The sequence below is a fragment of the Pseudopipra pipra genome, chromosome 25 (genome assembly GCF_036250125.1).
Source record: "Pseudopipra pipra isolate bDixPip1 chromosome 25, bDixPip1.hap1, whole genome shotgun sequence".
In the NCBI taxonomy this organism is placed as follows: Eukaryota; Metazoa; Chordata; class Aves; order Passeriformes; family Pipridae; genus Pseudopipra; species Pseudopipra pipra.
Window position 1 is genome coordinate 5,112,217 of NC_087573.1, and position 12,838 is coordinate 5,125,054.

The window sequence follows — 12,838 nt, forward strand, 5'->3', positions numbered from 1 at the left end:
ACGAGCTCCATGAGCCAGCAGCACAAAACACCTCAGGGCATCCATCCCTGTGCTGCAGGGAAAAATAACAGCACCTGTGCTCTGGTTCTAGAACCAAGAAGAGCAGCCTGCCCCAGGAAATGGTGACCTACAGCTTGAGGTGAGTGCTGGAGTCTGCCGTCTGTGTGTCCCCACTGCAGCTCCCACAGTCCTTCACCTACTTCCTTTTTAATGCCTTCACTCAGGAAAAATCCATCTGCCTCCTCTCCTTCAGTTATTTTATAAATCAGTCTTTCCCAAATGCAGTATTTATTGCCTAGCTCCATTCCAAAGTCAGTGCATTGTCCAAACCTCCTCCCAGAGTCTTCTGCAGCAGAAGAATATCCTCATCACCCTGAAACCCTTCCCACTGTTTAAACTGTTGGACCCACTCCCCTGGGCAGTGATGTGGGCTATAAACCACCCCTGTGTGTGTGCATCCAGGTACCACAGGTCTCAAGGCTGGGTTGTCTCAGTGGCACCTGACTGGCCAGCCAGACTTCCCAGTAGCTAAGGCAAGTTTTCCTCTGGACTTAATTTCCTGCAGAAATGTCCACCGGCCAGTTCCTCTACAGAACTTCAAGCAGTACTATGAGATGAAGACAGCAAGTGCTAACCACGCCTTTTTCCAGGAATTTGAGGTGAGATGAGACTCCTCACAGAGATGACACTGGATTTCCCCACTCTTGCTATTGGGTGCCCTGCATGGAGTGCTCGTCTCCAGGGACAGTCACCCATCTCTAGCAATCCAGCCACCCTTCGAGGCAGCCTTGGAGGCCAAAGATTGGCCACAAGTGATCAGGCAGTTCCTTTGCTGAAAACCTGTTTTGTTTGAGTTCTGCTCTAAACACATGTTGCCTATGGTGTGAGGTGAACTAGGACAGGGCAAAGGGCCCCAGCCCTGACTGGAGGTGAGGATGAGCGGGGTGGCAATGAGATCCACCCTGACAGTGTTAGAAGAGAGCCTGCAGCCAAAGGGAAGGTTGAGTAGCACTCAAACCTCCAAGGCCAGGCTGTGAGCTTCACCTCGGGCTGCCTTCCCTGGCTCACACCGTCTGCAGGCTCTGGGCTGTAATGCTGCAGCACCTTTCAAATTCCCATCAGCGGTTTCAAACCTTCCTCATATCACCCTTCTCTGGCCCTCCTGAGTGAGGACAGAGGCAGAAGCAGATACAGCACAAGATATTTCTGTTGGCTCAGCAGAAAATCCTTTGAGCTTCTTGGTAGATTTCTGAAGTTTTTTCCCCCAGTACTTGTTCTTGGGCTTTTTTTTTAAATACAAATAGTGCTGTTGGAAAAGGCCATGGGAAAATCCACCATGGCTCAGAGTGCACAGGCCATATGGAGGGAGGAATGGAGCATTTCCCTGTGTGGGGGTAATCCTCTTTACCCTCCAGGCAGAGCCTCTGGCCATGAGCAGGGAGCTGAGCTGACCAGGAGCTCTCCATGGGAACATTTGTGCTTGTCCTTTCCCCTGTCCTACAGGAGCTGAAGGAAGTTGGGAAAGAGCAATCGAAGGTGGAGGCTGAGCTACCAGCAAACGTCTCCAAGAACAGATATGCCCATGTGCTGCCCTGTAAGTGCTGTCTCCTCCCTCCTCCCCCAGCATCCAGGGTGGGAGCTCACAGGGCAGTGCACAAGGACAGGCTCACCTTGAATCACTGCAGGGTTCAATGCTTGGAAGCAGAAGGACTCTTGAAATGGGCCTTGGTTTCCTTTTTCCTGCTGGAGATTCAAGGCTTGATGGTTGGGCCAGGGCTGAGCCACCATCCTGCCCAGCTCCTCCAGCAGGCTGCTGGGTGAGCCCTGCTCAGGATGGGTCCCAACTGGAGACCAAAGGGAGTCCATGAGTGTCCCGTGGCTCCTCTGATGAGCCTCATGACACCAGCTCTGCTTTCTGATCCCCTGGCAGCCCAGCTGGCAGGCAGTGCTCACCTTCTTAGGGAGAAGGTGCCTGGCTGAGCACGAAGCCTCCCTGATGGAGCTGCTGGGGCTTCCCCCACCATGTTACATCCTGGTGAAGGGCTGCCATGGGGGTTCACCTGTGCGTGGTCTCTTTCAGATGATCACTCACGGGTCAAGCTGAGCCAGCTGGGGGAGGATCCACACTCAGACTACATCAATGCCAACTTCATGCCTGTGAGTGCCCACTCACCTTCCCCACAGAGACATGGCCATGGGGCACTGTCACAGAAACTCCACCTGGGTTGAGGCAGAGTGCCCTCCTCTGTGAGGGCTGGTGGGCACGAGCTGCTGGTGAAGGCTCAGCTGGCACAGGCCATGGAGAAGCTGGGGGTCAGGCAGAGATGTGTAGTTGCCCTTCAGCAGGAGCTGATGGAGCCTGTCAGATGACAAACGCTGTGACGCAGAGGTGTGAGTGTGGGGAGACTGGCAAGGCTCTCTGCTTCTTCTTGTGGACTATCTATCCTCTTCCCTCATCTCCCAGCTTACTGCCCTGTGTCTGCCTGCTCTTTCTCCTTCTGGTCTGTGCAGCTGCATTTGAACAACCCTGGAGCTGTGCCCTCACCTCCCATCCGGGAGTTGTTCCCAGGTAACAGGCAGGGCACGCAGCATGCATGTGCCAGTGTGTGAATCCTCAGAGCATGTGTGTGTTCAAGGGCAGAGAAACACCCTGAGACCTTGCATGCTCACCCTACCCTCAGCTGTGAGTGGGAAGCACAGGGAAGACCCAAATCTGTCTTTCTCTGGTTAGGCCAAAATGAGGAACTGCTTGGAGAGAAGCAGTGTGGGTCACTTCTTTATCCCAAATGTGAGAGAGCACGTGCTGGGCAGCACATGCTTTCTGTGAAATCAGCTGCTTCTGAGATCAGCTGCCTGGGAACTGTGTCCATGTGGACTAAGGGCAACCACAAAAGCAGACCAGGCAGGCACTGACTGTCCACCTGCCTCGGTGACCTGCCAACTCCTCTTACTCTTATCTGCCTCTCACCCAGGGCTACACATCCCAGCAGGAGTTCATTGCCACCCAGGGGCCCCTCAAGAAAACCATAGAGGACTTCTGGAGGCTGGTGTGGGAGCAAAATGTCTGCAACATCATCATGCTGACAGTGTGCATGGAGAACGGGCGGGTAGGTCGGTGCCAGCCTCAGCCCAGCCCAGCCCCAGGGGTGTGAGCTGAGCCCAGAGCTGGGTTCATTCCCTTCACAAAATCCCTGCTCCAGTGTGCCTCCAGGGTGAGCATGGACCACACAGCTTCCCTGACAGGCAGTATGGGGGAACATCTGTGCAGCTGAGCCTTAGTTTGGGGCAAGTGGGGCCAGAAGTGGAGCTTAGCTAGGAACATGCCCATTGCCCTCAGATATTTCTGCAGAATCTGAAATTGCCACATCCCCTGGATGAGCCATCTCACATGGACCATTCCTTCAGTCTCGAGGGATGATGAGACCTGCACAGGTCCTTTTCTGTGGAGGAAGCTGAAATCCAAACAGAGGGGCGGTGGGGGAGAGCCATGCAAAACTCCCGGTGGGGAGGGGAAGTAGCCCTGTCTGCTCCCCAAGACCTGTCCTGGCTCCCTGCACAGCTGCTGCTCTCCAGACACTCCCAGGGAACCAGAAGATCATCTGGGCCTTCACTGGCCTCACTGGGCCCCTGTTCTGCCTGTGCTCTAGGTCCTCTGTGATCATTACTGGCCGTCGGAATCCGCCCCAGTCTCCTACGGGCAGGTGCAGGTCCACCTGCTGACACAGAGCAGCTCTGAGGAGTGGACCATGCGTGAGTTCAAGCTGTGGCACGTGAGTACAGACTCGAGGGGACACGGGGACCTGTCAAGGGCTGGGGGTTTGTGTGGGAGGCGCTGGCATTTCTCCCTGGTGGCGGTGGCATAATTTCCTTTCCCTGCCATGTTCGGGGCTCGAAGAAGGCCCAGGCCCTGGGGAGCAGGCTGCTGCTTCAGATGGGTGACACAGAGGTGTCCAGCATGTGTCACCCTGCTCTCCACATGCTTCCAGGGCGTGTTCCCTGGCAGTCAAAGGCAGGCCTCCTCCCTCCCACCTCCATGTGTCCCAGCATGGCAGGGGGCTGTGGGGGAGCAGGAGGAGCAGGAACCACCAGGCAGTGCAGCAGACCTGGTGTTGGCTGTTCCCTGCAGCTGAGCCAGGTGTCCTCAAGCACCCAGGTGCTCCCAGGGCTGCAGAATGTGAGTCTGCCCCTGTCCCAGGGGGCTGCACACCCACCACCAACACCCCCCCTGCAGGAGGGTCTCCGGGCCGAGCGATGCGTGTCCCACCTGCACTACACAGCCTGGCCCGACCACGGCATCCCGGAGTCCACGACGTCCATCATGACCTTCCGAGAGCTGGTGCGGGAGCACATCCAGAGCACCAGGGATGCAGGGCCAACCCTCGTGCACTGCAGGTGAGGTTCAGTCCCAGGGGGTGGTGGGACAGTGGGGGAGAGCAGGGGCGGATGAGGGTCCATCTCATGCACAGACTGTGAGGGAAAGCAGTGCCTGGGAGATATAGCTGATCTGTGGAGTCTCTTGCTCAGGGCATTGGGGAATATAGGTCTGCTGGTTGCCTGCCCACAGCCCCAGGGCATGGGGCAGGTGGAGATTGTGAGCACCAACCCAGGGCAGCCTGAATGGCTCCTCAGCCCCATGCTGTGCTGGGACCAGTGCCTGGGGGTGCTCGGACAGTGCCTGGGGGTGCTCGGACAGTGCCCAGGGAGCAGCCTGTGGGAGCGTGTCTAGCTGCCAGAAGGGTGGTGTCAGGCCATGTTTAAGCTTTGCTGTGTGTTCTTTCAGTGCTGGCGTGGGCCGCACTGGCACCTTCATTGCCCTGGACCGGCTGCTGCAGCAGATGAAGCAGGAGAAGGTGGTGGACATTTTTGGTGTTGTTTACACCTTGCGGATGAACCGGTACCAGATGATTCAGACGCTGGTGAGACCTCTGTTCCCTCTGCTCCCTCTTCCCCCTGGCCCCTCGCTCCATGGCATTGAAGCTCACCAGGCTGGCAGCTGGATGAGCTGGCTGGCCAGCTACAGCACCCCCAGGCTGGTCCCCAGCCTGTCCCTGTGTCATGGTGACTCTCTAAGCAGCAACTCAGCTAGAGTGGAAATTGCTGAGTGGGGGTCTTCAGTGGCTTCATGCCCTGCTAGACCCACAGAGTCTCAGAGACCTCCCAGGAGGCTCAGAAACACCCCAGAGCACTGAGGAACAGGATCAGGCCCTTTGCAGGCAATTTTTAACCCACACCATGTTGTTGGCCTGTGATGCTCCCCAGTCTGTCTCATATCTCCAGTCCTTGAGGCTGGGACAAGGTGTCAGAACAGACAGAGAGACCTGGCGGGATCATGGGATTCTCAGACTGCCTTCTGGGCACAAATCCTGGGCTTTTAGGGCATGAATGTAGGAGCCCTCTGCCCACCAGGCAGTGCCATACACACCCTCTCATGCTGTCTGTGTAGTGTGATGGTCTGTGTTGCTGTCTGCCTTTGCCTTCCAGTCCCAGTACATTTTCCTGCACAGCTGTATCCTGGACAAGATCTTGGAGGAACCTCTCCTGGGTTTATCAGGGACAGAGAGGTAAGGGCTTGCTGTTCTTTGCCACTCTATCCACCCCAATCCACAACCCCTCCAGACAGCAAGCTGGGATCCAGCCCCCAGCTTGAACCTTGGCTACAGAAGGGAAGGACAGGGAAGCCCAACCATCCATCCCACCTGGTGTTTTGAGTGGAGTCAGCACAGGGCTGGTTGTTCCCTGCAGCACGGGGAGCCCAGCACAGAACAAAGGGCCAGATCTTTGCCAGTGCCAAAGATCTGCAGAGCTGTCCTGGGGAAGGCATTTCTCTCAGTCCCTGCCTTCCCAGCCCACAGGGTTGCCCTAGAGATAGGTTCAGACTGGAGAGGCTCATGGCAGCTGGTGGCCTTGGGATGTCCCTCCTGATGGAGGCCAAGAGGATGGAGCAATGTCCATCTGGGCATGGCTTTGGCCACCTACCTCATTGTCTTGGGGGCTACCTCTGAAGGTCATGTACCTATCTTTGTGGTCAGATTGTCTCCTCTCTCATGCAGAACAGGATGTCTTTGTCCTTACTGCCTCTTGGGAATGAGCCCTGGGCTGTGCCACACCTGAGACCTACCTCTGTCTGGGGGAGAGCACGTTGTCACGGGCCACAGCTGGGCTGGGGATCTGGGAGACCCCTGGCATTTGAGGGGTGCAGGTCTGCTCACAGCCCTGTCCAGCTGCTGCAGACACAGCTTGGGTGCTGCTGAGTGAGCTCAGCCTCACTGTTATGCCCTGGTTCTCTTCCCAGGTCCTGCCCCATCCCACTGAAGAGCTTTGCCCAGCACTATGCCCAGAAGGCAGCCAAGTCCCACCTGGGCTTCCTGAGGGAGTATGAGGTGAGAGCTGTCCTGGGCAGGTACAGGGGGTGCTGCCATGGCTATATGTGCTGGAGGAACCTGGAGAGTGATTGCACCTGGTCAGGGTGGGGGACACCCCATAAGTGCCTCCTGAGTGGGTCCCATGCCACGGTTTCCAAGTTTCCTGGGTGTCCTGGCAGTGTCCTCTCTCCATGGCATTGCATCCCCAGGCAATTTGTCCCTCACACATCCTGCACTGATCACTGTCAGTCCATGACCCACTCCTTCCCAGGTCCAATGCCGAGTAGGGACCTACCTGGACACCAGCAGCCCTCTCCTGACAGCATGGCACAGACCTGGCAGCCCACCCCAGAGGTGGTCTCATGGCACCCCTGCTCAGGCTTCTTCACGTGCAGCCATGACCTCCCCAGTGAAAAGTCCAAGTGTCCTCAGGAGTCCCCAGTTCCTCCTCCTCCTGACCCTTCCCACTCACTGCTCCCTCCACCTTCTCTCACTCTGGCAGACCCTCCTGGAAGTTGTCAAAGAAGAAGCCAGCTCTGCATCACCACCTTCAGGCAGCCAGCAGACACAGCCCCCTTCCAGCATCCTCCCATGTAAGTACCATGACACTTTGCATCCTCTTCCTTCTTGTTCCTCTTCCTCGTGTGTGGAGCCAGGCTGGAGCAGGGCCGGTGGTCCACAACATAAGAAAGTACTTTGAGACTGTGGTGACTCCACCAGAAGAATACTGAGGTGCTTGGGATGGAACACGTGGTTTGGGATGGGGATAGGTTGGTTTGCTCAGCCTGGAGGAGTGAAGGCAAAGGGGAGATGTTATTGCTGATTTCAGCTCCCTGTGGGAAGGCACGGGGAAAACAGAGAGTCTTCTCAGAGGTGTGCCATGGAGGGACAAGAGGCAAGGGGGATGATTTGGAAGGGTAATCCAACTCAGCAGGAGAAATGGTGAATTCCCATGCAGGTGGTCAAACACTGGAACAGAGGCCCAGAGCAGGGTCTCCATCCTTGGAGACAGGCAGGTTTCCATTGGCTCAGACACTGCACTACAGGTGTTGGCTTTGAGTAGGAGGTTGGGATAGAGACCTGTCTTTTGAGAGCCAAGGCTGGAGACAAGCACTGCAGAAGGGAGTGCCTTTGCCAAGAAATGGTGAAGGGGGCATTGGATTTCTGCAGTCAATCTGCAGAAGCTGTGTGAGCTCAAGAGTGCCCTGGATCCCTCCAGCTCCCACATTATTTTGCAGATGATCGCTCCAGAGTGAAGTTTTCCCTGCTGGAACAGAGTCCTTCCTCAGGACTCCTGCAGGTGTGGCGTGTCCCGGTGAGTCACACTCCCAGCAGCAGTGCCCACCCTGGTGCCTTGGTCCCCCATCCTCGCCATGTCCCTGCTCCCTGCTGGGTCCTGCACTGCTCCACTGGTCACTGTGGTCCTCTGTGGACAAGAGAGGTCTGCAAGCACTGAGAATGTGTCTTCCCTCACCTGCCCAGTTTGGGCTGTCCTGACTTCCCTCCCTCAGTGCTTTCTTCTCTCTTCTTGCCTCCTGACCTGCTGAGCTTCCCTTCTCTTCCTGGCCTCTCCTGCAGCCACCTGGGCTGACAAGGCACCTGTGCCATGCTCTCCAGCAGGAGAGTGACATTCCCATTTCCCACCCAGGGCTGTAACTCCAGCAGGGACTATCTGGCTGTCCAGGGCCCTGACAAGCTGACCATGGAGGACTTCTGGACCCTGGTGTGGGAACAGGATGTTCACACCATCCTAACACTTCTCCTATGGCAGGACAAGGGGGAGGTAAGGCACTGTGCCCACTTATGCCATGGCCCAGCAGGGATCTGTTCAGTGGAGTTGGAATTAGCATAGCTCCTGGAACTCTACAGTGCCTCCTGAGGCCTGGGTGCAAGTCCAGCTTAGCTAAAGCTGGACCTTCCTGTGTCCAGGTGCTCCCACAGCTTGTCACAGGAGACAGGTTCTGCCTGTCCCCCATGCCTGGACTGGGCTGGTGCCCTTCAAGCTGCATCTGCATGGCACCAAGGGCAGCAGCTCCAGCTCTGCCCAGCCAAGGTGTAGACATTGTCTGAGCAGGTTCCCACTGCCAGGCAGCTCTGGGTTCTCAGAGGAGCTGGCTGAATCTGCTGGTGTTCCCAAAACTCCTTGGTCTCAGAACGAACTGAGATGGAGAGATGCTGGGGGTGCTCTTGGTCCAACCCCACCACAGACCCCTAAGACAGTGACTGGTATGACAGACAGTGACCATCCACTGGGAGCCAAACTCGCTGTTGCACACAGGTCCAAGGTGAGGCGTGCTGGCCCCTGGAAGGAGACTCACTCTGCACAAAGACACTGACCATCCAGAGTGGCACAGAGAAGCTTGTCTCGGGATGGAGATGCACCCAGCTCAAACTGAAGCACGTATGTGTCCATGGGGCTGTCCTGGCTCCCACCTCCTGGGATGGAGTGTGTCTGTAGGGCCCTGTAGGGGCTGAAAGGTTTCTGGGGACTTCTCCAGGCTGCAAGAGCAGAGTGCCAGCAGTCCAGAAATGCAGGAGTGAGTCTGGATTGCAACATCCAGAACTGAGTGGACACAGGAAATGCACCAAAGAGGCCTTGGGGGCTTTCCCCACTCCTTGCTGATAGGTCTTTCTGACCTTCTTTGAAAAGGCCCACACAGTTCTCAGTCCCCTCACCACAGGCAGGTTGGGGTGCTGTGGGGAAGGAGAACAGGTTGCCAGAGTCACTGTACCCACTGTGTGGGTGGTGGGCAGTGCCCCAGCAGAGATGCCTGGACAGCTTTACAGAAGCTGGCAGTAAGCTCAGGAAAGCATCAGAGAGCCTAAGGATGGGAGAACTGGGACCCCTGAGCATCCAAAGTCGCCCATCCCTCCCCAACAGACATGTCAGCTCTTTGTGTCTCACCAGGAGAAGAAAGCAAAGGAGAGGCAGGTACAGATGTTCCTGTACACGCTCTGGAGCAGCAAGAAGCAGCCTGATGTCCAGAGCCTGGTGGAGCTGCTCACGGCTGTCAGACGGTGCCTGCCCCACCGGAGGAGAACCAGTCCTCTCCTGCTGCACTGCAGGTACCCCTGCTTACCCTCCACCCACGGGCAGCCTCCCTCAACTGGGAGCTACCAGGCTTTGTAGCTCCTTGGTGTGGTGCCAGCAAGCCTTCCCCTCCACCACAGACCCTGAGGCTTTGGGGCACGTTGAGAATAGGTCCATGGGAGCCTGGGGAAGTTCTGAGCCTGGGAGGTCACAGGGAGCAGTGTTCTGCCAAGGACTGGGACAAGGGAGGGCAAACAGGGCTGGGCCAGGGGTGAGTGTGGGTGGAGCAGGCATTCCCAGGCTGAGGTGCCCAGGCTATTCCTGGACTGACTGCTGGGATCCTGCAAGCAGCAGCACTGACGTCCTCACCTGCTTGCACACAGAGAGAGCTCACAGTCCTACAGTGCCAACACTGTCTCCTTGGACTGGTGCCTTCTTTCAAAGAGGTTCAGCTCAGCCTGGCCTGGCATCAGTGACCCTCCCTTGTCCCCTGCAGTGGTGACATGAGCCAGATAGGGACGCTGATCTCCCTGGATTGCCTGTTGCACCAGATGAAAGCTGAGAGAATCGTGGACATCTATGGCGTGACCCTCCAGCTGGCCCGAAGCTGCTGCCTCATGACCCCGACTCTGGTAGGTGGGAAGGAGAAGGGGTGGAGGGCTGGGCAGAACAGAGCCTTTGTGCTGACTTGCCTGGAGCTGGTGGCATCCTGCCCACTCCCAGGTGCTCCTTGTCCAGCCTAGGCAGGGATTTACTTCATGCTTCCTCCCCACCCTGTGGCTCTGCTGGCTGCTGAGGGCACTGTCTTCTCCCAGGGCAGAGTTTTCCATCTTCTCAGTTCTGGAGTTAAGATCAGTTAAATTGTATGTGAGCTCACAGTAAATGCAAGGCACTCTTCCCATTGTATCCTGGGGAGTGTGGAGCACTGGCGTCATCCCACATGCCAAACCTGCCTGCTCACCCTTGGTGCCTGGACGTGGCTGTCAGCCTGGGTACCCGGGACCTGCTGGCTCTCCCCTGGTCCAGTGCCTTTCCTGCCACATCCCCCAGACCCAGAGCCTGCTGTCACAGCCAGGGCTGCCTGCCAGGGGGACACGCTGCCACAAAAGCAGGTGCCCTGTGGGCCATGGCACTGTGATGGTGCCACAGCTGTGCCATGGCAGCCCAGCCTTGCAGGCCTCAGTGTGCAGCTCCCGATGGGTGCCCGTGGCACCGATGCCTCTGGACAGTGCTTCAATTGCTGCAGCTGCTGAATGAGCTCATACACATCCCTAGAAACACTCCCCACAGGGCACAGCAGAACTGGGCCAGATCTCCCTTCGGCTTCCGAGCTGCAGAGCCTCCTTCAAGAAGCTAATTGCATTCTTAATTAATGTGAACCATGTGCATGGCGGGAGCCTGAGGAGGGCGAGGCGTCCGCTGCCCCCGCTCGGAGCTGCTTTATGTTCCCACAGCGTCTGGCCGTGCAGGGACACAATGTGCCCATAAAGGCACAGCAAATGCCCATCAAACACCGCTGTCCCGCTGAAGGGGGGCAGCAGAGGAGCTGCCTTCCCCCCTCCTCAATTAGAGGTGACTCGGATCACAGCACGGCCAGCGGGGGGAGCGGCGGGGCTGCCCTCCAGCCTCCTCCACCCCTGCAGGGGCTCGCCAGCACCCCTTTGTCTCTGGTGGAGGCATGCTGCTCTTGTGCCGGGGGCATCAGTTGATTTTTTCTGGGGGGAAACAAGGAGGAAGATGAACCTTTGATGGCCAATCCATGGATACTAAGCACCAGCAGCTCCAGCACGGTGCATGTCCCAGGGGATGTGCTCTTGCATGTGGCCAGGCACTGAGTGTGCCTGGGCTGAAGTCAACCCTGGGCTGTCACTGCAGATTTCACAATCAGACCCAGCGCATTGAAAACATGCTCTGGTGACCTGGAGCCTCAGCCATTGTGTGATCTGTGGAGTTCCCAGCCCTTCGTGGGGCTAAACCCGCCGCTGCAGGGAGGAGGCTCCTCGTGACTTGTGGCTCAGCCAGCGCATTAGCAGCTGTTCAGAGGCCCCTCCATGAGTCCCTAATCCCCCCTGCCCACTGCCATGTGATTCCAACCCGCACCATTTGCTGGCTGGCCCTGCCCTCCAGCTCTGTGCCCTGAATACAGCTTCATTCACCTTCCCCACATCTCGCCTTCCTCAGAGCCTGCCTGGTCAGTCCTGGGTGTTTGTAGCCTGGTGTCACTTTGGAGCAGCCTGGCATTTGGGCAGAACTTCGTATCAAACCCACAGGGGACTTGAGACCTCTGAAGCCACATTTGGAATGGATAGATCATTTTGGTGATCTTAAAAAGAGACAAACGGTGCAACTGGGCTAAAACCACACAGATCTTTTTGTGTACCTCTGAGAACCTGCAAGCATCTGCCCTCATCTGCTGTCAGCACCTGACTCAGGTATGCTGGGACTACACCAAGGGAAACTCCTGCTCCAGGGGTACTTCCCTTGCAGCCTTGGGAGCGAACCCCATGCACTCCATCCAACTCCATGCTCGGCAGCATCACTGGAGTTGCTCTTTGCTCTTGTTTTGGATGCAACCACAGCACATCCAAAAGCCACTGGGGCACTTGGATTGTTCCTCCCCGTCCCAGATGGGGTGTTCCTCTCAGCCCCATCATGGGGGAATGAAGCAGGGGGAAACCAGCATGGTGCAACAGGCTTAATTCTTCCTTTCTGGGCAACAGCAGTGACACAGGACCATCATGGACCACTTGGGAGAGCAAATCCTGCTCTGCTATCAAACACTGCTCCTTAATTAGGATTTTTTAAGGCAAACTGCAGAGTTAGTCTGTGAGCAGGAGGTCTCTGTCAGAAAGCTGACTCTGACTCCCCTTTCTCTCTTGCAGGACCAGTACATGTTCCTGTACTCCTGCATCCAGGACATCATCAACCAGAACCAGCCCTAACACTGCACAATCCTGCCCTCCCCCTCTCTGGGGCCCTGGAGGGAGCTGGGGTGAGAGCCCTGTGGGACTCCTGGCACAGAGCGAGCCCTGCAGCGAGCAGTGACCTACCCTGGCACTGTCACCATCTCACCCCACGTGATGTGAGCAGCGACACGGGGCCTTCTGGACAGACGGACATTGTCCTGCCACGCACTGCCATGGCCCCTCGGTGCAGACACAGCAAGGGGCTGGGCAGGATGCTCTCCTGCTTTGGACATCTCCAGGATTCCTGGTGCCTGGAAGGTTTGCTAACCCCCCCTGCAGTTCACACGGCAGCTGTGGGGCTCTGTGGTGCCCCTGAGGTCCAACAGGAGCACAGAGCACTGTGGTCTCCACGTGCCCACGGGCACCGGCGTGTCGAGGATGTGCTGTGGACAGAGCACTGTGGGACATGGCTTGTCTTGGCTGATGGAACGGTCTTAGGTACAAACAATAAACAGCCCTAGGAAAGCGTGTGCTCCTAA

The 12,838-nt window shown here is 57.1% G+C and overlaps 1 protein-coding gene across 4 annotated transcripts in view; it reads left to right on the forward strand.

Annotated features, from left to right (window-relative positions):
* LOC135402706 (receptor-type tyrosine-protein phosphatase V-like) overlaps nt 1–12,838 on the forward strand; it is a 34,994-nt gene extending 22,156 nt beyond the window's left edge. For 2 of the 4 annotated variants that reach the window (XM_064636091.1, XM_064636092.1), the window contains 17 exons: nt 92–139; nt 566–659; nt 1,504–1,594; nt 2,081–2,157; nt 2,973–3,107; nt 3,648–3,770; nt 4,232–4,392; nt 4,781–4,916; nt 5,482–5,561; nt 6,293–6,380; nt 6,865–6,955; nt 7,601–7,677; nt 8,011–8,145; nt 8,641–8,763; nt 9,271–9,428; nt 9,890–10,025; nt 12,276–12,838. In XM_064636091.1, coding sequence (XP_064492161.1) covers nt 92–139; nt 566–659; nt 1,504–1,594; nt 2,081–2,157; nt 2,973–3,107; nt 3,648–3,770; nt 4,232–4,392; nt 4,781–4,916; nt 5,482–5,561; nt 6,293–6,380; nt 6,865–6,955; nt 7,601–7,677; nt 8,011–8,145; nt 8,641–8,763; nt 9,271–9,428; nt 9,890–10,025; nt 12,276–12,335 — 1,813 coding nt within the window. In that variant the 3' untranslated portion in view covers nt 12,336–12,838. Of the gene's footprint in view, nt 1–91; nt 140–565; nt 660–1,503; nt 1,595–2,080; nt 2,158–2,464; nt 2,570–2,972; nt 3,108–3,647; nt 3,771–4,231; nt 4,393–4,780; nt 4,917–5,481; nt 5,562–6,292; nt 6,381–6,864; nt 6,956–7,600; nt 7,678–8,010; nt 8,146–8,640; nt 8,764–9,270; nt 9,429–9,889; nt 10,026–12,275 lie in introns of those variants that run through there. The other 2 variants (XM_064636093.1, XM_064636095.1) reach the window with 2 other exon arrangements.